Raw genomic sequence first — 25,262 nt, forward strand, 5'->3', positions numbered from 1 at the left:
CAGTCCCTCAATCCGATAATGAGTTACAGTTCCCAAGGCCTCTCCCCAGCCGTACTGATATTCCAGGACATTACCGTCGTAAAGGCTTGTAGTTTGATTCTGCAGCCCGAGACCGTCCCTCTTTGCCCACTCCCGCTGACATTCTGCCAATGAGGGCGTAGCGAAGGGATCTCAATGTAAGATAGCATGTAGAATGCAATTCCATTGCGGGAATTGGTCCCTTCAGCTGGAGATCGGCGTTAGTCTAACCCTGGAGGCTTGGGGTGCATAAGAAGGAGAGGTACTCTGTACATGATGTTGACAGCCTTACATACCTTCTGCGCGCTTCATTAACAAGGCGCAAGTTCAGTGACGCAATCATCATGATACTGACGGGAAATACATTTGGTTATTCATATATGCAGCAATATAAATAATGAGGGTATGGACAGAAGTGTAAAAGTAGCAATAGTTTACCATTCATAAACTGAACAGACCTCAAGTTCGACGAAGCATGCAGAAGCATCAATGTTTAGCTAAGCATGTAAGTTCACTATATAGTACCAGGAAGGTCATTGGCCTAAGTAGCAGATACAATGAGTACCATTGCTAAAAATGATGATTACTGCTAGGTAGGAGATAATTTCTCTGATTGAATAAAACTTCACAATGTCTTTGTCAAGGGCAGTTGGCGCAAACCCAAGGCAAACACTGCTCTGACTCTTAGATGTCATCTTATGATCCTATCTTTTACACGGGTCTAGACCAGTGCAAGCAAACTCTCTATCAGCAAGCAAACTTCACAAAAGACGGTTTCAACTCAACTCTGTGATCCATTGCCTGCGCCTCACCTAACCATATTGACCGCTCCCATCCACTATTATACTCCGTACCTCTCGTAGTCGAGAAGCCAAATAGCGCCACTAGCAGCCCTACAGGCTCTACGGCGATCCCAAAAATATTAACTGACATGCCCACAAAGCATGTGAGACCGAGGTGATGATCATTCCTGAATAGGCTCATAGGAGGAGAAGAATGACAACTCAAACGGGGAGCCTCGTTGCAAGATGTGGGGCGGATTGATTTTAGGATAGCACGTGTAGAAGATAGTGAAGTAATCGTTCCATCTTGATAACTGAAGAAGTTTGGAATGGAACAGGTTGCTCTGTCATGTATGGTCACAAAACATGGTAGAAAAATACCTTACAGTGGTCCTGTAATGCGGTTCTTCAGGTTGCGTGATATTGGAAGAAGGAAAGCGGGTTGGCATGCACAGAACTACCGAAGCATTTTGAACCATGAATGCCTGCGAAGTTTAATTGTTTCAGTACTAAGTACTGAGTTCAGATTTGGAGTAATTGGTGACTATTCAGGTAGGTAGCAATGTCGGTGGTCTCCAACTTCTGTCGACCACGAGGCGAAGCGAGGCCCCACTGATCCGCAGGATCGCACCTTCGCAGCAATAAGGTGTGGGAACCAAAATCGGAACACTCGGGACACTGGAATACTAACTCTCTCTCACACTTTATGGGAGACCTCGAGGGAAAACCCCGCGCGTAAATCCCGCTCGCTCATTCAGGAAAACCCCCCGACTGAACCAAGACAACCCATGTTTCATCATATTTGTGGAACGTTTGCGGGCCAGAGCAATTGTGGAAGCTCGGTTGGAGCTGCCATACGGCTCCTTTCTATGTCATGTGAAACATTCCAACGTCCCAAGGTCGAACGGATGTGAATTTTAACGCATCGGAAGTTCGGAATTCTTGCTCAAGGGGAACAGAAAGCAAAACTGGACGGAAATACCCCGTAAACTACTCCGTAGCACACGGTACCTAGCAGTTGTCTGTTCAATGAGCGGTAAATGCGACCCACAAGCAATGAGGAACTATATATGTGTGTCTTAAACCTTAATTTAGCATGGCCTCCGCAGTTTCGATCATCGTCTTCGTCTTGTCAAGGTATGGACGAGAGGGGAGACTAGTCAGTAGAGACAAGGGAGTCGAATCTACTCGGGCCGACTCGGATTATCGATAAGCGGCAGGCTGAAATGGGTACTGGCCACTGCGACTGGACAATAGACGCGATGAAGAGCTGTTGATGCCGATGGATTCTATCTAATCCAGTCCTGCCATGGAATAGACTAAGGTTCAACGGTCTCATCAGGGATCGGATATGAGAACAAATGCAGTATAGCGGCCAAGGAAGAGAAGTTGGAACCTTGGGAACCTTGGTGATCAATGATCGAACAGGAGAGTTTGAGGGCTTTTAAGATCTTCGGCTCTGACAGCCGACAGACAGCAGGGCCAGAATTGCTCCAAATCCGAGTTGATTGCAGCCCTACTGATCTGCTTGTGATCAGCCTCGGGAGTAGTCTAGACATCAGTTCCAAAGAGTCAGGAACAAGGTAGACCGCTCGCTCGCAGTCTAGATAGTCTCTCGTCATATCTACATCCGTTTGTCTAGAACGGCAATGGTACAAGCAAAATCAGCCAAACATATTCATTATTCGATATCTATTATGGATGCTCCCTTAGCGGCCTGGCCGTATCGCTGCCTTAGGTACGGGTAGACAGCCTCACTTGTCCTTTCCATACAGGGTCAGCATTGCGACATGTGCATCTGGCTGCAGGCCCAATTGTCGCAACTACTGCTGACCTTCATTGTGGTGCTCACCATTATTCGACCTAGGGTCGTCTTCCCGAATCCTCTGCATATACTACTTTCGTCCACAGTCTTGAAAATCCGGCGAGAAACTTGTCATTTTAGCCAGCCAGCCAGCAGCCATGGCTTGGGGAGATGCGGATCATCCGCTACAATGGGCTTGTCAATATGTAGTATTTCACTAGGTCACTTGAACTACCGAGCCGAGCAGATGCCGACAGGTGATTACGAGGCTGCCGAGTTCTTCTCTAGTTTTGAAACCGTCGCTGCTTCCTGCAAAATCCCCACAGGCGCATTATAATCGGTTATTAATATCAATCCTGGGACTAACGTACAGGTGACCGGGGGCGAAGATGTATTTTGCTGCTGGTGGTGGTGGTGGTGGTGGTGATGGCGATGGCGTGGCGATGTCTCACAAGGATTGCTTTTCGTATGCTTAGCTTCAGTCATCAAATCAGTATCGAACTACCATCTGTGTGGATGGCTCGATGCCGTAGTAAAGACAGGCGAAGGAAGACATGTCAAGCTATATTGAACGAACCGAATCAATGGATCCCGTCCATGTTCACACACGACGACAGTATCCGATAGTCGATTCCAGTTATTATGATAGTGAGTCGATACATCACACTTCATGGTAGAAGAGCTTGGCCCATAAAGGCACTGAACGGCACATAGAGGCGTTGTGTTGCGATTAGGTCGACCTCTCCAGTCTTCCGAGATTACTCCGTTGCAGAGAGGGATGGAGGGGCGATGCCGTTGCCTTGTCATTGAAACAAAACAGCAAGGCTCAGAGCCTACCAACCTAGTAGAAATGCGCTACGAGGACTCAAGGAGGATAAGACACACTAAGTACTGACTAGTTAGCAATAGGTTTCGAGCAGCTTTGAGAGGATCAAAGTCATACCAAGTGCTATTCAAATAACAAGCATGAGTGAATATACCCGCGGGAGTCCAGCCATCTAATTAATTCCAAACTGACAAGTGGGTTGCAAGAAAGTACCTTGGGAGAAAGTAGCAACCCACTTAGTCAGGCTACTTGCCTCGTAGTCCAGTAGTAATGAAACCTGTGAGTAGTGAGCAGTAATGTAGAGCGAATAGCGCCTATTTCGGATCTTCTACTTGCCTCTTATGGACAGGAGTCAATTTCTATTTCTAGATCCGAGGTATCTTTCACATCGAGTCTTAGAGCATAGTGGACATTGCCAGGGGGCTTTCCATTCTGGGCATTTCTCTGCTTTCGTACAGTCAGCCAGATACTGATATGGTCCATGGAGGTCAAGATGAACGGTATCTTTGTCTCTATTGATTTGTATTACTTCTAGGTAGATACCAACCGCTTAGGATAATGAAAAAGGCTTTATCAATCTCAGCTGATAATATCTATTTGCATTTTGCAGAGACTAGGTAGTTTAGTCCGCACGCTATTTCGCTCTGGCGTGTGGTAAGCGTGATTTGCGATTGCAGATCCCGCTTGGCCGGAGACACCAATTACCATATTCGACGAGTCATAAAAGCACGGAGTAGGAGGCATTCCCCGAGGCACTTCACCACATTCGTTGAGACATTGTCACTAAGTATTATATCACATCCGCGCCAACAACCAGAAAAAGATCGCTGCCCAATGGAATGACAAGGTTTCAACGGTCACAACTGTTTGATGAGACCCTTCCCGCCATGAGATGGACGTCTTGAAGGCCAATCCCACCCTCACGACGGGCAAAGCACACGGGGGAGAGAAGAGAAAGGCCAAGTGATAATAAGAGCAGTTCACTGTCTTGACTACCAAAGTAACGCTTTATGCAATCAAGACTCATAACATCTCTGCCTGATGAACAGACAGTAAACCGCGGTGATGCAATGATCATGAAAGATGGGCAAGGAAACAGAAAACAGAAATGGATGGGGTTGTTGGCGAAGCAGATCGGGGGCTGTCATTCATCTCACTCTTTGTACTCGAGAAAACTTGCCATAAATTGCCTCGTCCTCTAGCGGTGAACTCGGCAAAAGTCGATGATAACAGAGACAAAGAAAATCTGCCTGAAACGGTTTCATATGCATATCTTACTAGTCTGGAAGAAGAAAGGTGTACTTATGTATATTACAAAAACAGACACTGTGAGGTGATTATATGTCTCAAGCTTTCTAAGTATCTACGTTTTACTTACAGGTCTTGGTCATGGAGAAGAACCAATGAAGCGATGCCTGGAAACACTCATCAACCTTTGGTGTAAGAAGGCAGAACGCTATGGAGAACATACCCGAGCGTGGTCCAAGCAACTCTTCTTATCACGCAAGAAATAGCAAAGCCATGCAAGATGGTCTGTACTCTTTCCTTGCTTAAACTTAAAAAGACGATTCAAGCTGTAAGTCAGTCAAGATCTGGATTTTCTCAAGAATAATTACAGAGTTATGGGTTGCCTATCTACTTTAGTAGGGGGATCTTGCCCTAGTATATGTACTCCATACCCTAGTCTCAAGATAGTGTCAGTATGCATATTTGCCTCATTATATTTTTTGATATGCTGTCTTCCGCAGTTCAGCTCCATTTTCGCTGTCCCGTTTAGGCATTACGACAACTGCGCCAAGCACTCGAGAAGGTTTAGTTTCTGATTGCACAGAGGTATCCAGCGTCATTCTTTAATGGAAAACACGCGCCGACAGGTACGAAGTTGATATCGCCATCATCGGTACGGACTACAGAGCAAAGCAGTCGTCGTTTACTGGCAGGAATAGTTACCATGGGCATCATCATTGTCCGACATTCGGTATCGCCTCTGTTACCAGGCCATGAACCGTTACCCAGGACGCGTGCACCTTCGGGTTATCGGACTTTTGAAGGCAGAAGGTGGTGTCGTTTGTACGAACTCACTGCAATCATGACGAGAGGCGAAAATGAGAAAAAAGAAATGAGAACCTCGAAGCGAAGGCAGACTCTAGAGAGGGGTCGACCTTGACGTGAACGATGCATTGGAACTATTGACGGGACTAAGACCAAGCAGCCCAATGAGATCGGTATGCTAGACCAGGAACGGATAAAAGAGAAAAAGCAACGAGAACGGAAAGTAGATAGGTACTACTCTGGAGGGGGACATCTGCAAGGCTACTTTCCAATAATCAATCGCTTATCGTACATTCGGTACCAAGTCTTTGTCATGGATATTCTGGATCAATCGATAGTGGACAGGCGACACTAGATCCATATCCATGAGTCCATGATTCTCGTGCACCTCATTTTTCCCAGGGTCAAAATAAAAAAAGCCGAAAAAGTACAAATAAAGATCTGGCCAAAAAAAGGAATGAAGAGAGAGAAACCTAGCAAGTACCAAGGTCTGATTGACTATAGAGAGTGGAGGGTATATTACTTAGATGGTAGATAGCTCCGGCCGAATCGAGTCTAAAGTCTATCATATGGGTACTTACTTCCGAAACGAGGAGGCACTTTGGAAGTATACCTAGGTAAAGGTATCTACGGTAGATTTTACATACATACAGTTACAAGTCATTGACTTTACAGGGAATCACGATGGATAACATAGGTTGGATCGAATTGGAGAAGTTCACCCAGTAAAACAATACTACTCCATCCAACCCAATCAAAACGGCACTTTCTGCTCGACCCAAGGATCGACACTCAAGCTTCCCTGACCTTTGGAGACATGCAACTAGCACCATGGTAATAAATACAGTATTTCCTAGGTACCTAGGTAGATAGATGGATCAATTAATTCGATTAATTGCGTTATCACTTTATCACCGAACCGATCTACCTATCTAAGGTACTCGTTAACTAGCTCCAACTCCACTCCAACTCCACTCCAAGCGTCCGAAAAGTACCTCAGTCACGGGGGACACGCCGCGAGTCCCTGATTGACAGGACCCGAGACAATGGACTGCAGCAATTCCTAGTTCCTAACGCTAAACCGGAATCCACTGCGCGATTCAACCTGCCAATCATGATTTTATCCTTGAAGTGTGGACTTTGGAGTCCTCGGGAAGTGGGCGTTGACTAGTAGTATCATAGGCCATGCATATGATCGCCGAGTGGCATTGGCCCGGCACGAGTGTTCCTTGTCACTCCGCAGCGCCGTCGATCCTTTCTCGACTCCGGCCGGCATAGTAAGGTATACGTATCTAGTACCTATCTGATTCTATAGGTAGTTGTATTACATATAGATTCCTCGGTCTCGCGCTCTTTTTCTTTAGATATTTCTTCACTTTTTTTTTTGTTCGACGATCGGTACTTCCAACTACACTTGTGGTACTTTGCATACTTCCATCCTGAGTGATCTGCGTATACTTATTAAACCTGCTTCTACTACACTATCTTACACGACACATCACTGTTGCTTGACATCCTCCAACTCTTGTCTACTTCTTTCTTTTCCCTTCAGAGAGATGAAGACTTCAATACCATCAGACGTATGGGAGAAGAAGAAAGCTTTGATTGCCAAGCTGTACAAAGAGGAAGAATGGCCTCTCAAACAAGTCATCAAGAAGATTCGCTCAGACAACTTCAACCCAAGGTGAGTAGTGCGGGAAGCACAAGCATTACCCTGTGCTAATCGATGTCCCATATAGTGAAACCCAGCTTCGGAGCAGACTGAAGAAGTGGCGCGTCACGAAGCCATCTCGGCAAACACGAAAGAAGTCTCCCGATGGCCAGCCCAAGCCCACCGACGACGACAGTGGAATCGATGGAGCATCTCCAAAGACACAGACATCATCTGTCTCTCCGAGGACTCCATTACATGCTAACCAGCAGCCAGCTGTGAGAGCCTTTCCAGCTACAGAGCCTGAGTGGTATATGAGCCACGGGGTATACGCGCCATCACAGGGAGCTTCAGCTCCAATTTTCGCCGATGATCAGACTATCCCCAATGACTGGCCTCTGCTGGCTGGCCAACAGCCATCACCGAGCCCGTCGGATCATCATACGTCTCACAATGGCTCTCCCGTAGCTATGTCAGGCTCCAATGGTTTCCATCAGCGCCACATCTCCCCGGTGATGGACACAGTATTTGTCAACGCGACATCCACAATGACACATGCTTTTAGCGGTTCCCCATTTGCCGTCACCACTGAAGCTTGCATGCCGGAGCAAGTGTCTACAACGGCGGCAACAGCACCTATTCAGTGGACCGTCCCTCATTGGTACCCGCTTCCTCCGGGAACCATTTCTCAACCTCCGCCAGTTCACTTTTATCCTCCTGCTCCTCCAAGCCCTCCGTTGACAAGTCCCGTGGACCCTGCAATGCAAGCACCGCACTCACAGGCTGACTTCTCCATGTATTCGCGCAATTATCCTGGACCTTCTCAGCATCAGATGCCCGAAAACTTCGACGGAGTCAAGTCATGGAAACGGGTTATGTCTCTTCAATATACGCCTGACACCACGGCGCTCAATTCAGGAGGCGAACGACCTGAGATTCTAAATTATGCTGACAGGAAGACGTCGTTACCCTCAAAGATGTCAAGCCATCATTCCAGTGGGCTCATGACTCCGCCGTCACAATTCTTCCCTCATGAGCAAAATCCTATGATGTGCGGACCAATCTATTCCTACCCTGGCCCAGATCCTCTTCTACACAGGCCGCCGAGCATTGAATTCTAGATCAGGGCCGAGGCATTTGATCTCATCTTCATTTGAGACCTTGATCTTTGTAATCCTTCTTCCGTTCTTCATTCAATAACCCCTCGCTTTGTCTCTGCGCATGCTGGTCATGCTAATTGAATACTTCTTCTTCTTCTCCTATTGCTTTTTGTCTTTCCTTTCTGATCTTGTCTTCTTTGTCACTCTAATGGGTCCGTCTTAACAAGTCGCAGCAATCGGTCTATATACCAACTTCAGGGAGGCGCTGTATTTTCTTCGAGTGATTGTCAAATTTGGAGCAAAGTGGGTGTTATGGCTTTATAACTGATTTCTTTACGGGCGTATTATGTATTGCACGAAAGTGAATGTATTGACCAAATCATGTACGGGTTGGCAATTTTCGATTATTCCAAAAAAAAAAGGATCAAGGCCGTCTCTTCTACCACCCCTTTTGGATGCTCTTCCGTATTTTGGCCAACTACCGAGAAATTGAGATTGCAATGATAAGCAGCCACATTAGTTGGGATTATTTCTTTTTCCACAGAGATTTAGACTCATTGTCGAAATTCATTGTCTGAAGAGATTGATGTCCTTGTACGGGCAACCTACCAGGTAGGCCAGCAGCAACCATGCAGATCTACTCGGTCAGTTATCCGAAACCGACCTCGGCTCGTTCGAAATCGCGGGGAAATCCACGCCGTCCACAGCTTCTAGCTTGCAGCTTGCAGCGTGCACTTTCAGTCCGTCTGCTTTCTGTCCGATTCTTTCCCACTGAATTTATTGAGTAATATATAGAATACTATATCATCCAACTACGCCTCCCTGAATTGTGGACGTTTTTACGTGGAAGTGTTTGCGATCGATTGACTTTCTCCGTTGATCAACATGAGGGCCATTCAGGTCAAAGAGTACGTCACTGTATGTTGAGATCCGTCTCTGATCAAAATTCTTTATCGAAGAATTCCTCTCTAACGGCAAGCTCAACTAGGGTCCTCTCGACCTCCGGGTCACCGAACTGCCTACCCCCTCCCCCTCCCCAGACAAGTACTTGATCGAGGTCCACTCGGCAGGGACCAACTTCTTCGACCTGCTACAGATCCAGGGCAAATACCAGCACCAGCCGCCGCTCCCCTGGGTCGGAGGCGCCGAGTTCGCCGGCACGATCCTCGCTGTGCCAACCGGCCAGAAGAAGACCCAATTCAAGGTAGGGGACCGGGTGTTTGGCGCGACGCAGGGCGCCTACGCCACGCACGCGCTCGCGCCCGAGGCGTCGCTGCTCCCCGTTCCCGTTGGCTGGAGCTTCGAGGACGCCGCCGGCTTGTTTGTGACAGCGCCGACCTCGTACGGCGGTCTGGTGCATCGGGCCAATGTGCAGCCGGGTGATTGGGTCCTTGTGCATGCGGCGGCCGGTGGAGTCGGGCTGGCCGCGGTGCAGATTGCCAAGGCTAAGGGGGCGACGGTGATTGCGACTGCGGGGACGGAGCGCAAGAGACAGGTCGCGCGGGAGTTTGGGGCGGACTATGTCATCGATTACCGCAATCAGAAGTGGCCTGAGGAGGTGAAGAAGTTGTGTGCGCAGCACCGCACAGGGAATGGGAAGGCGGGCGTGGACATCGTGTATGATCCGGTTGGCATGATTGATGCCAGTCTCAAGTGCGTGGCGTGGAATGCGCGGTTGCTGGTGATTGGGTTTGCGGCCGGGAAGATTGAGAAGGTCGCGCTGAACCGGGTACTGCTGAAGAACGTCAGTCTCGTCGGGTTGCACTGGGGCCAGTACGCCAAATTTGAAAAGGAGACGGTAGGCATCGTCTGGAAGGGAATATTTGATCTGGTGGCCCAGGGTAAATTCAGAGGGACGGCCTTCACAGATGAAAGTTTTGTGGGGCTGGAGAGTGTACCCAGAGCCTTGCAGGCTCTCGGAAGCAGAGAAACCTGGGGTAAAGTGGTGGTGAAGGTGATTGATGATGAAGCGAAGAGCAAGCTGTGACCTGTACCGCTGTTTAATTTTATTACAACAAGCCGAAATAACACTAAGCATATACGACATGCCTGCCTTTATGTATTATAGCTCTATCAAGACTAATACGTCTATCCTCGGTAAATTGTGGATGTAGGTGCGCAAGGAGTCATGCTCTCGTAGAATGTAGAGAACGCGAGCAAACATGAACTATGAAGGCCCTGTAACTTCCTCTGGCAACTTTCAGATCATGAGAGAACTCGAAACGAGCTCTTACAAACCAGCTCCAGTCGGTCACAGTCACAAGACGTGACGTGTGGTGACTGTCCTTCGACAAGAAGGGTCCGTGAGAGCACGTCAAACGCCCTATCCAGGTCCTCGCGGATGGATAGAGAAGGGAGACTCGGACAGCTGGATTGTGTAGTTGCGCCGGTATGGGACAGTGTAGACTTAGGGGGCCGCACGAATCGCCAAAATTTTAACACAATAGACACTGATGTTCCGTGACTGCTGCTGCCGTGAGAAAATGCAGGTTAGCTATCCTTCCTCTGCCGGGTTCGCAACGAGAGAATATTTGGAATCGTTCGAATTGTATCCAGGATTCCATGGAATCAAACTGGTGAATTCATTCTCAATGATCGAATCTACCAGATTGAGTAAGATTATCTCCAGCAGCATGAGCTGAACAGTTTCTCATTCTGACAAAGTTCGAAATTGACCCAGTCCGCAGTTTGCAGCGAAAGAGAGGGAAAATCTTGCGGGTGAGAGTCTCTCGCTTAGTGTCAGCTTAGTCAGATGTTTTGATCTGCTATCTTATCACCACGTGCCGATAATGATCAGAGATAAAGATAAGCATCACCATGATGTACTAGGAGTCTAGGAGTAACAACTAATAACAAGGAGCTGTAGTAGCCAAATAGGGAGGATGTTGGTGGAGTTCGTCTCCTTGTATCTGAATCCTCCTCTCAACTATTAGAATTGGAAGTGAATTTTCAGTCAACTGTTGGAAAGGGGCTTTCAAGGCACAGCTGACTTGATACTGATCCTTACGTCACTGCATAGTAACAACATGCTTCAATAGATCTTGTCAAATAGTTTGCAATTGAGGAAGTCCGAGTTAGGCCATTTAGATACTGAAGGTATACTATACCTTATGTTTTGAGCAATAGATAAGATAACATGATTCTTGTCGAGATCAGAAATACATCCACCCATACGTCATGCCACTATTATCCCAGTTTGTGACCCCACCAGAAGTTCTCGCAAACATTATAAACAATGCTTGATTTAGCGACGACAAGTGTCTGCTAGTATTTCCGCTGTAAGTTTAATTTGAATCTGGACGACACCTAATTACTCACGTCGATCCTTTCTTGCTATGATTAGCCTCCGGCTGAACGCTCCTGTTCTGTCTAAGCATAGTCCGCTTATACGATCAATTGCTCGCAAAATGTCGACGTCCACAAAGCCTTCCAAGTTCAGTCATCTGCCTCGAGCAGCTTCGGGACCGCTGGAATGTCCACATGAGGTGAGGAAGAGCTAAATCTCAATTATCCGGAGTGATCAGTGGATGGCATACTGATGTAGCCCGTTCAGGGGATGAGTGTCATACATAATCCCACCTTCAATAAGGGCTCTGCCTTCACTGAAGAGGAGCGAAAGTATTTCAAGCTGCACGGCTTAGTGCCGCCGAATACGCAGACGCTTGAGGAACAAGTCCATCGTGCATATGAACAGTATAGTAGCCGAGGGGATGACCTAGCAAAGAACACTTTCATGGCCAGCATGAAAATGCAAAATGAAGTCTTGTATTTCAAAGTAAGTACCCTAGTTTATAATTAAAGGGGAAAGCGGAGATTTGAGAAACATTCTTTCCTATGTCCACAGTTGATCATTGGCCTCGAAAATCTCCTCAGCTACTAATGACTTGTCAGTTGCTACAAACTCATCTGAAAGAGATGTTCAGCGTCATCTACACTCCCACCGAAGGTGACGCCATTCAGAACTACTCACGTTTGTTCAGGAGACCAGAAGGCTGCTTCCTAAATATCAATGACCAGGACGCGATTGAAGAGTGCTTGTCCAATTTCGGTCGCGGTGAGGATGTTGATTACATCGTCGTCAGCGATGGCGAAGAGGTACCTATGATCTTTTTCATTCTCACTGCTACTTCACGCACGAGTCTGACAGGGTCAACTACAGATTCTCGGAATTGGCGACCAAGGGGTTGGTGCTATCCTGATATCCGTCGCCAAGTTGGCCATCACAACTATTTGTGCGGGAATTCATCCAAGCCGGCAGCTTCCAGTAGTACTGGACTGTGGTACAGATGTAGGGCTCAAAAACATCAACATGAGCGTCGCCTGCTAACACCGGTTGCAGAATCAAAAATTGCTTGACGATGAGCTTTACCTCGGCCTTCGACAACCCCGAGCTAGAGGAAAGGAGTATGATCGATTTGTGAATAAATTCGTCAACACTGCTAGAAAGCTTTTCCCCAAAGCATACATTCATTTGTGAGTAGAATTGAGTCTCGTCTCCACGAGCAATTTGAAACGGCAAGCCAAGCGGCTGACATCCCTTCGCAGTGAAGACTTTGGCCTGCATAATGCCAAAAGGCTTCTCGATGAATTTCGACCACACATGGCCTGCTTCAATGATGATATCCAAGGAACCGGGTGTGTGACGTTGGCAGCATTAATGGCAGCTTTGCACGTCAGTGATGTCAAATTGCAGGACGTGCGCATCGTTATCTTTGGCTCCGGTTCCGCTGGAACAGGTATTGCACAGCAAATTGCTGATACAATTGTGACTGAGACCCATAAATCAAAGGACGAAGCGGCGAAGCAAATCTGGTAAGCCTTCCGGGAAATTAATGCTGTGCCCACTTGCAACTTGCTGAACCTTTCTCCAGGTGTTTGGACAAGCCAGGCTTGCTAGTAAAGTCCTTAGGTGACCAATTGACGCCGGCACAAAAGCCTTTTGCGCGCAGCGATGATGAATGGCCTGATGGGGAGCGAGATCTGCTATCTGTAGTAAAAAGAGTTAAGCCCCATGTGCTGATTGGGACATCGACAAAGCCAAACGCCTTCACGGAAGACATAATCCGAGAAATGGCCAAGCATGTCCACAACCCAATCGTATTTCCACTGAGTAATCCTACTCGGCTGCATGAGGCACAGCCCAAGGATCTCAACGAGTGGACGGATGGTCGAGCGTTGATAGCGACTGGGAGTCCGTTCCCCCCAGTTGATCGCAACGGGGCAAAGTATGAGATTGGTAAGTGCGGACTGTCAATGTGGTAGAATTTGCAGGACATGACATGACTCATTGAGAACCCTACAGCGGAATGCAATAATTCAACGTGTTTCCCCGGAATTGGGCTTGGAGCCGTCTTGTCTCGGGCACGCGTCCTGTCAGACAAGATGCTGGTCGCTGCGGTCAAAGCGCTAGCAGCTCGATCACCTGCGCTTCAAGATCCCAACAAGCCTCTCCTACCCGATGTGGAGGAGGTCAGGGAAATCAGTGTCAATATTGCCAAGGCGGTGATCAAGACGGCAGTGGAAGAAGGGCATGCCCAGGAAGAAGGCATTCCTACCGACGACGACGACCTGGAGGAGTGGATTCGGGTACAAATGTGGGACCCTGTCTACCGTCCTCTCTCAAAGCCGAAGCAGGAGTGAAACTTGCAGCGCAAAATGGAAGATTCGGGCCTTGAATCTTACTGCAGAATATCTAGATCACTTGGGTAACGAGGCCGAGAGCTCACCTCAAGGCGACGCGAGCGACGGTAGTCAAATCCCAGATAGATTGCTCTATTTTCGTAGTGCCATGTGAATGTACATCTTGTCACACTGGACAAGCATAGAAGACCTGCAACTGCTGATGTTCCCAATGATCCATCGTCAAACACTGATCAAAGCTGTCAAACACTGGATATGTTCGGACTGAAGAAGCCTTGTGGAAGCCTGACAGGTCGTGCTCCTGATTACACTTCAATTGGGCCGATTTATCCGCTCCAATAGCCATTGATCCTATCAATCGCAGGTTTTGGGTGAGCAACATGGCTTAAACTATGGAGGCTGATGGCTGATTGCTGCGCCTCCTCGTGGGCAAGGGATCCTACAGGCTATGAGCCTATGACTATGAGTCTCTACCCAACAGTCGTACAGCATGTGGAGTTGGGAGAGGCCAACTGTGATTTCATCGATAATCAGATAAATTTCGATTGATCCGTATCTCCGATTCTTAGTGAAGGAAGTTTATGGATGAGAATTAATGATGACATGTCGGTTCTTTGATCTCTCGGGAAATTGAAGCTGTACGGCTGGAAGGCCCCTTGGCATCGCGGATTGTAACCATCTTAGTCAATAGTACGGAGTAGAGAACTAAATGGACGTTGGGGCTCAGGCTTTTCTGGGCAAGTTGGAAGATGATGAAAGGATACCAAGAATTCCAAGAATTCCTTAATAATTAAGCCCCGTCCGCTATCGCAGGTTACATCAGTCTCTCTCCCTTAGGAAAGAACTGCCTCATTTCTGACAAGCCTTCTTTTCTTGTCGCTTTTTACCTTTTACATTATCAAATTCTACCTCCATCAATACTGTGTTACACGCCCTTACCCTCCATATTGAGACTACGGCAAGTCTATTTGAGCGTCTAAAACACTTCTTTGCCTAGAAAAACGAGATTACAAGATGAAAATCGCCTACACAACGGTTCTCCTTTTTCTCTTGTCGTCCACCAGCGTCACCTCCTACAGTATTCCGCAGTCGGATCTGGTCGCTCGTGATATAGCCCCGGTCGATTCATTTCGAGGCCCAGATCTCGAGAAACGTCGAGGAGGCGGCGGCGGCGGTGGACGAGGTGGCGGAAGCGGAGGATCCAGTGGGGGACGCAGTGGAAGCGGCGGAAGCAGTAGTTCATCGAGGTGAGCGGTTGCCAAGCTGCCTGTTATCTTCATAAACATCGAGGCTAACATTTGTTCTGCACGAAGTGTCGGGGGGCGTCCAGGAGGCTCATCTTCCTCTGGTTCCACCTCTAGTAGCAGTCGCATTGGTGGATCCTACTACGCTGGCGGTGCCGTATCTTCATACAGGGCCGGCACGCGATCACCTCTGGGAGTCACTCCTTTCCTTTTGCCAGTCGCTGCACTGGCCATTTTCCCTGGTATCTGGCTCTACGGAGCCTATGCATATCCCTACAGTCATCATTACAACTATACAAATGAGACTTCCCGCCAAAACGAGTCATTGCCGGTAGTCTGCTTGTGTCAAGAATACTCGGATTGCGGCTGTGATGATAACAATAACAGCACCTACTATCAATCGCTGTTCAATGGCTCTCAACCCGTGGACTCAAGTATCGCCAAGGTTATCAATGCCAACGGAACCGAGACCATCTACATCAACGGAACTGTGCCGAATGCAACGACGCCTACGAGCTCGTCCACCTCCTCAGCTCCCGCTACAGCCCTCCTTGAGGCCAGCGGGTACTGGGTTATGGTCGCTCTGGTGGCTAGCATGGTCTGGGCGCTATGATGGATGTTCCCGCGATGAAGGCGTTCATAACCTTTGGGCCGATGAGCCACTTGCTCGCTATGCTCCATCATAATATCTCTTGTCGTTTTGCTCTTTCTGAATTTGGCACTTTGCTTCCTGCTCTATTTCCTTCCAGCCAAATCTGATCCATGAGCTCCCTGTCTTAGCATTTGCTGGACTTTGCTGTGGGCATATTGTCGAGTCGCTTTGATTGGTGGCCTTTTGCTTTGAATGGCACGAGAACCTCTGATACCCTCATTCGGCGTTGGAAAGTGAAATTCTTGATGCTTGTTTACTCACTTCGCTGGACATGATTACGATACCACTTCCTATTGATTATTCCCGAGAACCTTATTGTACGATAGATCGCTATCTGTTGCTCACTTCTAATACGCTTTATATGACTATCAACCGCATAACTCACGCTCCGAGTTTTGAGCTCCAAGGTAGGTAGTTTCCATAGATGATTGAGGTCTTTTCAGGTCTTTTGAGCTCTGATCAATCCTTCGAACTATCAATCTTTTTGCGCATTCGCCAAATATGGACCCTTCGCAATTTATCTGTCACTTGGCTTCCTCCAAACTTCCTCTCCTTTTGTAAATTCTCCACTTCCCCGGAAACCGACCAGGTATTCACCACGAAGGACCGATCTATTCTGTAGTCTGACTTCACTTGACTTCTTCAGGCCGTGAGCGGGCACTGGGCACTGACTCGCTTCCCCACGAGACTACCTCTTACGATACTCCATCTTCTCCCCGCTGCTGCGAGACGAGACAGTGGATGACTGTAAAATGACAAGCCTTGGACTACTCTTTCAAGCAGAAATCGGCATTGCTCATTACCTTAATCGCGTCAATTTCGACCCACTAATGTTGTCAATGGCCTCTTGAGATCTTCCGGACAGCCGCAATTCGCGTTCTTCAGACTTCATCGTCTCTTTTGGGTCGGCGCAAGGCCCACGTTGCGCTATCGCATTAGCCTCCTATCGGGATAACATGGTCGACACGTTTCCCATGGAATCCTGGACTATCCCACGGCTAGCACTGCAAATGACTACGAATTGCAGGACAGAGTATGGCACAGAACCTCACGGGATAGAGGCGTACCTAGCATCTCTCTCAGTCTACAAACTGCTGGCACCGACAATCATCAGCGACTAGAGAATAATCGCTTAATACTTTGTCACCGGCACCGCAAAGCGGGAGCTTCGAAGGGATCGACAGTTCGAAATTATCGTGACGAACCCGAACATCCCCAGCCATGGATGGCTCGACAACATCGCGCTAGAGCGGCTAGACTCAAGCGACTTCGAGCCAAGCATACGCCTACGACAACCAGTTTCATGGCTGATTCGCTGTTTGTTCGGGCCATATTTCGATTCTGGTATCGTTTGGTCGGTTCAAGGACTCAGGTCTCCGGGAGACTTTTCTTGTAGGAGTCTAATGTCTACGCCGACAGTCTAGCTAACAATTTAGTGCCAGGTACTGGTCAGGTCAACCCCCCTTTTCTTTGCGCCTTATTATCATCGTTGTCTTCTCTTCTTCACTTGAGTTACCACTCACTGCTACAGACTTTGACTGCCTCAAGGCGTTGTCGTTCGTTCTTTACATTCTATACACACCATAGCTGTCACTCGTTTCCAGCTCCATTCGTTCTTTACTTCTTACAACCGAAGGCAAAAAGGTCGAATATTGCAAAATTATCTCCTAAGCTTTCTCGCTTATCCAAATCGATATACCAGCGTCCAGCATCGACCAGCTCACTCCAGAAGCTATTTCCTCTTCCAGTACCGGTGTTGAATTGCAGCCTGTTCATCTCAAACTTCAGTCTTATCAATCAATTATACGATCAAGATGCATTTCACCAAGGCTCTCCTGTTTACCGCTGCGGCTGTCGCGCCCTTCGCATCCGCTGCAGTGCAAGCTGAGCCAACCACCACCATCACCGTCAAGGTGATGAGGGTTGGCGCTTCTTCCACTCCTACACCATCCCCCACCAGCAGCGTCGTCAGCATGACTCCAAGCAGCAGCAGCCCCTCCATTCGACCCACCGGTGGCATCTATCTCCCCAGCTCCGGCCGTTGGAACTCAACCAGCTCTTCGATCGTCAAGGTGACAGCTCCTGCCACCGTCAGTGGCCCCTCGCAGACAAACGCTGCTGCCTCCGCGATCTCGTCGGCACCATCCCAGGGCGGCGCCGCTTCCTCGATCAACTTCTCCGGCCCTCTGACTGCTGTTGTCATGGCTCTCGCGGGTTTTGCCATGTTTTAAGCGGTAAATCGGAGTCTACCAGACCTCCAGCTCTTGAATAGCCACAATTGAAGCGATCTCGTTCCTCTTCGGGCTTGGGGGAAGCCGTCCATGATCGAGCATCAATGTTCGGGAAATGAGGAACTCGGACATCTATTTTCCTATTTATCTTACTTCGCCGGACGATCCTCGTCGCCCACCTTGTCATATATACATTTTCACTCGTCTTCCAACCTGTTTCTATTGAACTCGACTCCATCCGCCACGCACGCATTGTTTAAGAGTTTACGATCTGGTCGGGCTGATCTGTCATTCATCACTTCACCTTCACGTCCTCTATTTTATGTCTGTCTATACCCTTAATTTGTCTCTCAAGAAGCCTCTGGCCTCTTGCCTCTTAAATTCAGTGCTCTTCACTTCTATTTACTAGATTTCTTCGTGATGATAGATGGTACTGATGGTTCTACCACGTCACTTGTTCCTATTGTCTCTGAAGTACTAAAGTACCCCATACGGTGCTTATCATGACATAGCCGGCTAAAGTGCAAAACCTTGAGTCAAGATACATGAGCATACACCCAATGCTATGCTATAAAAGAAGCCAAGTATTGGGATCACTCTCGTGCTTACGCTTGCTGTAGTCTACAGAAAGAACAATGGAGCTCGACTATAGGAAGGAGAGGAATGCAAATTATTATGTTACAATGTACAAGAATATACATCAGAGCTGCACACGTTCGCAGCATCTTATGAGTCCCTGTAGGTAGCTTCGTATCTGTTCAAGCCGGACCGAAGTTAGCCAGTTCTTCGGAGAATTGGAACAGGGATCACATACCTCTTTCCTCTGAATGCCCACAGTCCCCAGTTTCCGCAAGAAACATCGTGAGGGTCCAGGTCGTTCAGATCCCAACGAAGACTACGGAAGATATTCTCGCCGGGCTCAAGTAGTATGTCGAATTCACCAGCACATTTCTCTCGAACCCAGTTGATATCCCTCTCCATGTCCCACTGTGTGTACCCAGTGGTAATGATGGGGACCTTGGTCTCCAAGAGTTGTGGCAGAGTTTCTTCCCACTCATGAGAGCTCGCAGGGTGTCCAAGGCCCGGATGGAAAAGTACAAAGCAGTCCAGATAGGGGTCAAACGGCTGAAAGTATTGCGCTTTATACATGGTGTGGAAGTAGTCAACATACGTTGTGATCTTCAACTGGCCGCCGAGTCGATCCTCCACAATGCCCCCAAACGGATTCTCAGGGGTACGCTCGGGAAGTGGGAACTCGGCGTCACGGTTGGCCATACTCTCAGGTCCAATGAAAATCAAGTGTATCAAGGACCGCGGGAAAATGTAGCTCAATTGCAACCAGACGTCGCGGGGAAGGGATGATTCCGCACGCGCACCGAGGATGAATACTCGAACTGGGGGTGCCTTCAGACGCAGACCTTGGATATCGACACCCTCTCCTGTCTTTGGAGGGTGCAACGTGTATCGAAGAGCTGAAAAGAAGAACGGTCAACTATTTGTACATTTTGCAGGCAACTAACTGAGCACGGAGAGGTGCAGCTTACCGCTAACGCTCTTGAGGCCTTCGGTAGTCAGCCGGCCTCCCTTTCGAACGCTGTAAGGACTCAGCTCATGCAGAACACTTCCGATCGTCAGCGGGTATGTAAGCATTCTGGTCACTTGTCGCATGCTTTGGTCATGATTGATCGCATCAAATTCCCGTGTATAAAGGAAAGTGTCCCAATTGGTCATGTTAATAACGAAGTTGTCGTCCTGCAACCCTGGGTAGGTGAACTCGGGGAAAAAGCGCCCGGAATGAAGATCGTGGTCGTCCTCGTTGATTTGTCTGATAGTGTCACAGATCTCCAGGTGCGCCTCGAAATCATCCATCCAGTGTTCCTCGGAACAGTAGATGGGAACACCACAATCGGGGCACTCAAAGTGAGAGTGGGCCGGAGGCAGTGCGCTTTCGGGGCTCTTCCGAGACTCAGGATCGTGAGGCGAGAGAGCTGCACGAGTTTGTTGATGACTGGGATGCGGGCAAAAAGCATTCTGTTTGATGAACGCTGCACGCTGTCTAATCGCGGGTGCAGGGGACTTCGAGAAAGGATGAAAGAGGTTGTTTGGTTTCAGCAAAGTTCTTGTCTCCTGCGCTTGGCTCGACGAGGTGGACGAGGCTCGGTGCGCTAGCGGCTTTGCAGTTGGAGAGGCAGCAGACGAAGGCGACACGGATGGGCATGACGTCCGTTTCAATTGCCCCTGGGAGGATTGAGATGGAAAGCGATTGCTGCCCTTCGAACTAAACCTTCGGGAGAAAGAAGTGGGCGAGTCGCGTGGTCCTGGCGAATTAACCACAGTTTGCAATCGAAACGTAGAACCTTGAATAGAAACTCTTCGCTGGAGGACCTGCAGACAGCGTCCGCAAGTATATTCGCCAGGCATGTCGACTGTCGCGGGGCTGAATGGACGGCGATTGAGTACACATGTTTGGAAGCTGTAATTTCTGGCCGCCGAGAATGCCGTCGTACCACGTGATCCAGACAGATTGCTAAGATCGTCTTCATCGGCATGTTTAGTTCGGTGCTATTGCACAACACCCCCTCAGCAAATATGTTGGAATTGTGTAAGTTAGAAATCCGTTATCCATATGTTAATGTACCAGTAAGACAGAGAGCCAATAAGTGCAATGGTGACTTCGGGACTATTGACTTCTTTATTGAGCATAATGAACAACTTATCATAATCTACAAGAGTATGGGCGATCTCCAAGACATCCACCTTCCCCCAAGCCATGAGCGAGCGTCAGAAGATATCTTCGCTGGCACTCCAGTCATGTCTTTCTCTACATTCCCAATACTTTCCATTGTGCGCCCAATATTCCTCTCCAGTGATCGGACATTTAGCCCTGGTGAACCACTGAGGGCGGTACTCCTCGCCTCTAGCCTCCCTCTCCCGACGCTTCGCCCGCTGCTTTTCTTCAACCCGATGTTTTTCATTGGCAGCCAAGTCGTACTCGCCGTCTTCCATTGCACGCTGATCAGGGCGGAGTCGCGTGTCAGTAGGCGGGAGATGTTCTTTCAAACCTTCTGGAAGAGCATTCAGTGTGATGACAAAGGGTGTCAGATTGAAAGGAATTCCACTTGGCCGAGGATGGCTCTGCCAAACCAGAAAGGTCTTAGCCGATTCGGGATCCTGACCGGACACTTGCGCTTCGAACCCAGGGGTATGGCGTGCGTAGATTTTATCATTCCAGCGCCCACCAATACTCCATCTCGGTGATCCGTCGCGATCAACAACTTTGCCAGTCACCTGGTACGCAGAAGACGCCTTCCAGCCTCTCGGTTTGAAATCCAGGTAGCAAACCTCGCCGGTAGTCCAGTTTTTGATTTCCATCAGACCGTAATTGTCAACAGTGGGATTGCCTGTGATAATGCCAATGACAGACGAGGTAACTTTCTTCCATGTGTAAAGCTCCTCTCCGCCCGACACGGGACGCAGTTTCAGAAACCAGGTTCCAAGGAGGTTGATATCGAATGATTTGCCGTAGAACTTCGACTTGAGAGCTGACTCTCCCTGTGAAAAGAAGTTTAGAAACAAGGAAACGATGGTACAAGAGGGAGAGCTATTCAAATCTTACCCAATAATCCCACTTCGGTGACTCGGCCCACGCTGCGCCAATCGGTGGGTGGTGGCTAACCTGCTCAATGAAGAACCGATATCCCTTGTCAGGCCGCGCATATTCGAAGGTCTCTCCGAGAAGAGGATTGAAAGGCTTTGCCACACGGCCGATTGTCGAAGCATACTCGCTCGCTGCGTAAGCAGCTACATACACCAAACGCTCCATCGAGTCGGATCGGTCAGCCGCCATATCCAGAAGGTCAGCATATTCTAAGTCCTCCGCTACTCGTTGAAGCAATGAAGTCGGCTCATTGAAAGATACTGGTAGAGTCATCTTTGTCATGTCCTTGCCGATCATGGATTTCAAGATTCCCTAAAGCATAACCTTAGATTGTTTCAATCCTAACTTGAGCAGGTACCCGCAATAACTTACCCACAAGGAAATTTTCGGTCTATTGTCGTTGTCCAGCTTGAGTCTTGTCCGCACAGGCTCTTCGTAGCCCTTGAAAGAGGGGACTATCTCGTTCCGTTTCACAGCTCGGAGTTCAGTGCTTTCTAATTCTGGCTTTTCCTTCTCCTCCTCGACCACTTTCGAGGCCGTCATGTCTTCCACCTCTATCTCGCCAGCGTCGATAGCATCAAAAAATTCATCATCGTCGTCCGATGCAGAATCGTACAGACTGCTGATGCGCGAGAGGGCCGACCTCCTGCGACGCAGAGACTTCCCAGGCTCCTCCTCCTCGTATTCCGTCACGTATTCCACGGGCTGTGCAACTTGTTCTTCTGCTTCATCTCCGCCAACACGGCTGTCTTCCCCAGAGACTTGTATGCGGGACGGAACCTTGCTGCCGCGACGGCTGGTGCGCGCGGACACGCTTTCCAGAGCTTCTTTGAGAGCTCGCTTAGTACGTCTGCGCTTCTCTTCGGATTCCCCCATCTTCGATTGCAGTTCTTCGTGCTCCTGTGCAATGCGCGCCATGCTTTCTTCCCACATTTTGCGAAGATAAGCCTCTCGGTTGAGTCGATATTGCCAATAAGAATCGCGATCCCGCGATATCTTGAGAAGGTTTTGGACCAGACCTTGCAGGCTGCTTACAGCCGCCTCATACGCTACAAGGGCTTGGCTAACGGTGGGGTCCGAGATTGGCACGTTCGGATCCTTCGATTTCTCGGCTTGCAACGCAGAGGCGACGTTGGCCAGAATCTCGAGTTGAAGTTTTGCAGATTGCGCCGTGATGTTCAGCGCATCTTTATCGGAAGAACTGATATCGCGACTAGACGCGTACTCGCCATAGTCGTCCTCGTCCCCTTCGCCATCCGGCTGGCTAGTTACATGACTGACCACCCGATTGACCTCGTTCTGCAAAACACTCTGGTCGTAAGAACCGTGTATTGAGGCTTCCTCATCTGCAGGTACGCTGTCAAGGGTTGTACGAGACGCATATGTGGTGAGTCTATGAGTGCTACCACTTGGCACGCTTAGAGAAGGAGGTGCTAGACCTTTCCCATTTGACTTGATGGCGGCCAGGTTCGGGGATTCGGATGCAGTTTCTGTTGGACTCCGGCCTTCGATCTGGTCCATCTTTGCCTGGCGAAGTGCCTCAGCATGTCTTGTCTGGCGTTTCTGTTCCTCCTTGGCTTCGTCTTTCGCCCATTGTATGGCGTTGTTCAGGGTCCAAAACCAGCGCTTAGCCTCCACGACATGGTTCGCTTTGAGATGATATTTGACAGACGACTTTCCATGTATTTCAAATCGCGTCTTATCCTGCGCGTCCATGCTGAGCCTAGCGATCTTCATATTTATCGCGCCGCGACAAGCAGAGCCCGCATCGTCTAAACGAAACGTCAATTTCCCGTGGTCTTCAGAGAGGAGGGGCACCAAAGATAGGTTTACCTTGATGTTTGTAGTAACTCAGGACGCCATCTTCAAGCACGAACCATCGCAGCTTATATCCACTGGTATAATTCGTCCATTTCTTTAAATAGCCTCTCATTTCACGCGCATCTTTGCCGGCGAGCGGCGCCTCACCTGCGCCTGACCGTCCAGAGACACCTTGAGCGGGGCTGCTGCCGAGGATGGCTTTCTCTTGAATGCCACGCTGTGCGATAACTGCGGCAGGAGATCTTTTGACAATGGCACGTGTCTTATCGTCTTTCGTAACATCTTGAGGTAGCTTACCTTTCTTATCGCGCCGAAAAGGATCAGCTCCGTGCATCAGTAGAATCTGAATGAGTCTCGTATCTTTCTTTCTAGCGCCCTCATGCAACAAGGTACCTCCGGACTGTGCGGTAGTCGGGTCGGTGACCAAGTCCAGGCTGTTCACATCTAATATTCCCTCCACGCGCGGCTCTTCCAATACCTTCTCAAGATTATCGTAATCGCCTTGAGACACAAGGGACTGAATTTCTTGTGTCTTGCTGTCAATAAATAGAGATCTTGCAAGCTGGAGCTGCTGAAATATTTCGGGGTTACGCGCAACATCAAGGGCAGTCTGGCCACGGTAGTTGACAATCGAATCATTCACTGATGGACGATTCAACAACTCGCGCACTAGAGGTCCTCTTCCTAGCTGGGCGGCAAGATGAAGAGGGGTATTCCCATCCCGATCGCGGGCGTTGATATCCAGGTCATCTCCCAGAGACAAGACGAATTCGACTACCTGCGGCTCGGCACATTGAATTGCTAAATGCAGAATCGTTGTGCCAGTCAAAGCGCCTGCCCCTTGAGGTTCCCTGGTCTCCTTAATCGCTTTCGATATCGAATTTGTGTCCCCGCTCCGCAGAATCTCGAATAGTCGAAAGGTGCGCACGGATTGTTCAAGTGTCATGCTTCCAATCGCTGAATGAGCTAGAGTTGGCATTTTCTCGACATTTTCTGTGCTGTGATTGGAGCCGGTTGGCTCAAGCGTCGTCTCTGAGTCCATGGGAGGTGAGTTTGCCTCTTGGGGCGACTTTCGGCGGTTGCTATTCTTATGTGACAGCAGCGAGAAAGAGGAGGTGCTGTTAACCGGAGAAGACGCGCCAGACTCAAGCGAACCACTTTCACGACCGGCCAGATCGTCGTTGATGTCTTTTGGTTTATCGCGATGTAAAATTGCAAGGGCCAGCGCGCTCTTCGATCGTTTGTGTCTAATATGGCGTGTTGAGTCAGTACAGTGGCCACGTCGCGGGATCATTTGAATATGGCGAGAAGAGAGAAAGCGAATGTGAAGACAATCCAGACAGATACGTTCTCTGAGCAGCTCCGAAGCCAGGCATCTCTAAAGGGGACCCAGCTCAATCGAAAACAAAAATAACATAGTATCTCCAGGGAACGGTTCACGGAAAACCGAGGATATCAGTCAAGAGGAACTCACCCTTCGCCCCTTTCCGTCATTTCTCTATCGGCACTAAACGAAGCTCCGAGATGGATAGAGGAACTCGAAGCAGCGGCATAGACTCTTGGCAATAATAAAGAATCAATCAGAACTCAGTAGTTCTATGAGCTCACGGGTTTATAATTATATATGTATGTATATGTGGTAGACGGGTAGTGGGGAAATGATAAGGAGTACTCTGTGCTTTGGTTGAACTGGAAGGGAAATGTTCCCGTGCCTTGGCGATTTTGATCGTAGAAAACAATTCACATGCATAAGAAGACATTCCAGCTGACGACCGATTCCAGG

At 48.8% G+C, this 25,262-nt stretch overlaps 7 protein-coding genes across 7 annotated transcripts; 5 read left to right on the forward strand and 2 right to left on the reverse strand.

Annotated features, from left to right (window-relative positions):
- Positions 1–7,038: 7,038 nt before the first annotated feature.
- Aspvir_008197 (Clr5 domain-containing protein) lies at positions 7,039–8,254 on the forward strand (the record flags this gene model as incomplete). The annotated part of the gene is made up of 2 exons (XM_043271372.1): positions 7,039–7,166; positions 7,222–8,254. The coding sequence occupies 2 exons, from the start codon at positions 7,039–7,041 to the stop codon at positions 8,252–8,254; spliced, it is 1,161 nt and encodes a 386-aa protein (XP_043127307.1).
- An 864-nt stretch (positions 8,255–9,118) lies between these two features.
- Positions 9,119–10,220, forward strand: Aspvir_008198 (NADPH:quinone oxidoreductase family protein; the record flags this gene model as incomplete). The annotated part of the gene is made up of 2 exons (XM_043271373.1): positions 9,119–9,151; positions 9,222–10,220. The coding sequence occupies 2 exons, from the start codon at positions 9,119–9,121 to the stop codon at positions 10,218–10,220; spliced, it is 1,032 nt and encodes a 343-aa protein (XP_043127308.1).
- Positions 10,221–11,640: 1,420 nt separating this feature from the next.
- Positions 11,641–13,873, forward strand: Aspvir_008199 (NAD-dependent malic enzyme; the record flags this gene model as incomplete). Its single annotated transcript, XM_043271374.1, has 8 exons — positions 11,641–11,718; positions 11,787–12,008; positions 12,125–12,328; positions 12,393–12,521; positions 12,573–12,706; positions 12,779–13,045; positions 13,105–13,469; positions 13,536–13,873. The coding sequence occupies 8 exons, from the start codon at positions 11,641–11,643 to the stop codon at positions 13,871–13,873; spliced, it is 1,737 nt and encodes a 578-aa protein (XP_043127309.1).
- A 1,014-nt stretch (positions 13,874–14,887) lies between these two features.
- Positions 14,888–15,730, forward strand: Aspvir_008200 (uncharacterized protein; the record flags this gene model as incomplete). The annotated part of the gene is made up of 2 exons (XM_043271375.1): positions 14,888–15,120; positions 15,187–15,730. The coding sequence occupies 2 exons, from the start codon at positions 14,888–14,890 to the stop codon at positions 15,728–15,730; spliced, it is 777 nt and encodes a 258-aa protein (XP_043127310.1).
- Positions 15,731–17,583: 1,853 nt separating this feature from the next.
- Aspvir_008201 (putative extracellular serine-rich protein) lies at positions 17,584–18,000 on the forward strand (the record flags this gene model as incomplete). Its single annotated transcript, XM_043271376.1, has 1 exon — positions 17,584–18,000. The coding sequence occupies one exon, from the start codon at positions 17,584–17,586 to the stop codon at positions 17,998–18,000; it is 417 nt and encodes a 138-aa protein (XP_043127311.1).
- Positions 18,001–18,726: 726 nt separating this feature from the next.
- Positions 18,727–20,421, reverse strand: Aspvir_008202 (putative mRNA processing protein (Mss51); the record flags this gene model as incomplete). Its single annotated transcript, XM_043271377.1, has 3 exons — positions 18,727–18,754; positions 18,815–19,472; positions 19,545–20,421. The coding sequence occupies 3 exons, from the start codon at positions 20,419–20,421 to the stop codon at positions 18,727–18,729; spliced, it is 1,563 nt and encodes a 520-aa protein (XP_043127312.1).
- A 360-nt stretch (positions 20,422–20,781) lies between these two features.
- Positions 20,782–24,973, reverse strand: Aspvir_008203 (OSBP family protein; the record flags this gene model as incomplete). The annotated part of the gene is made up of 5 exons (XM_043271378.1): positions 20,782–21,552; positions 21,617–21,970; positions 22,031–23,430; positions 23,492–24,726; positions 24,954–24,973. 5 exons carry the CDS (start codon positions 24,971–24,973, stop codon positions 20,782–20,784), a joined length of 3,780 nt encoding a protein of 1,259 aa, XP_043127313.1.
- Between the last annotated feature and the right edge of the window lie 289 nt (positions 24,974–25,262).

This window comes from Aspergillus viridinutans, assembly GCF_018404265.1.
Source record: "Aspergillus viridinutans IFM 47045 DNA, scaffold_6, whole genome shotgun sequence".
Classification (NCBI taxonomy): Eukaryota; Fungi; Ascomycota; class Eurotiomycetes; order Eurotiales; family Aspergillaceae; genus Aspergillus; species Aspergillus viridinutans.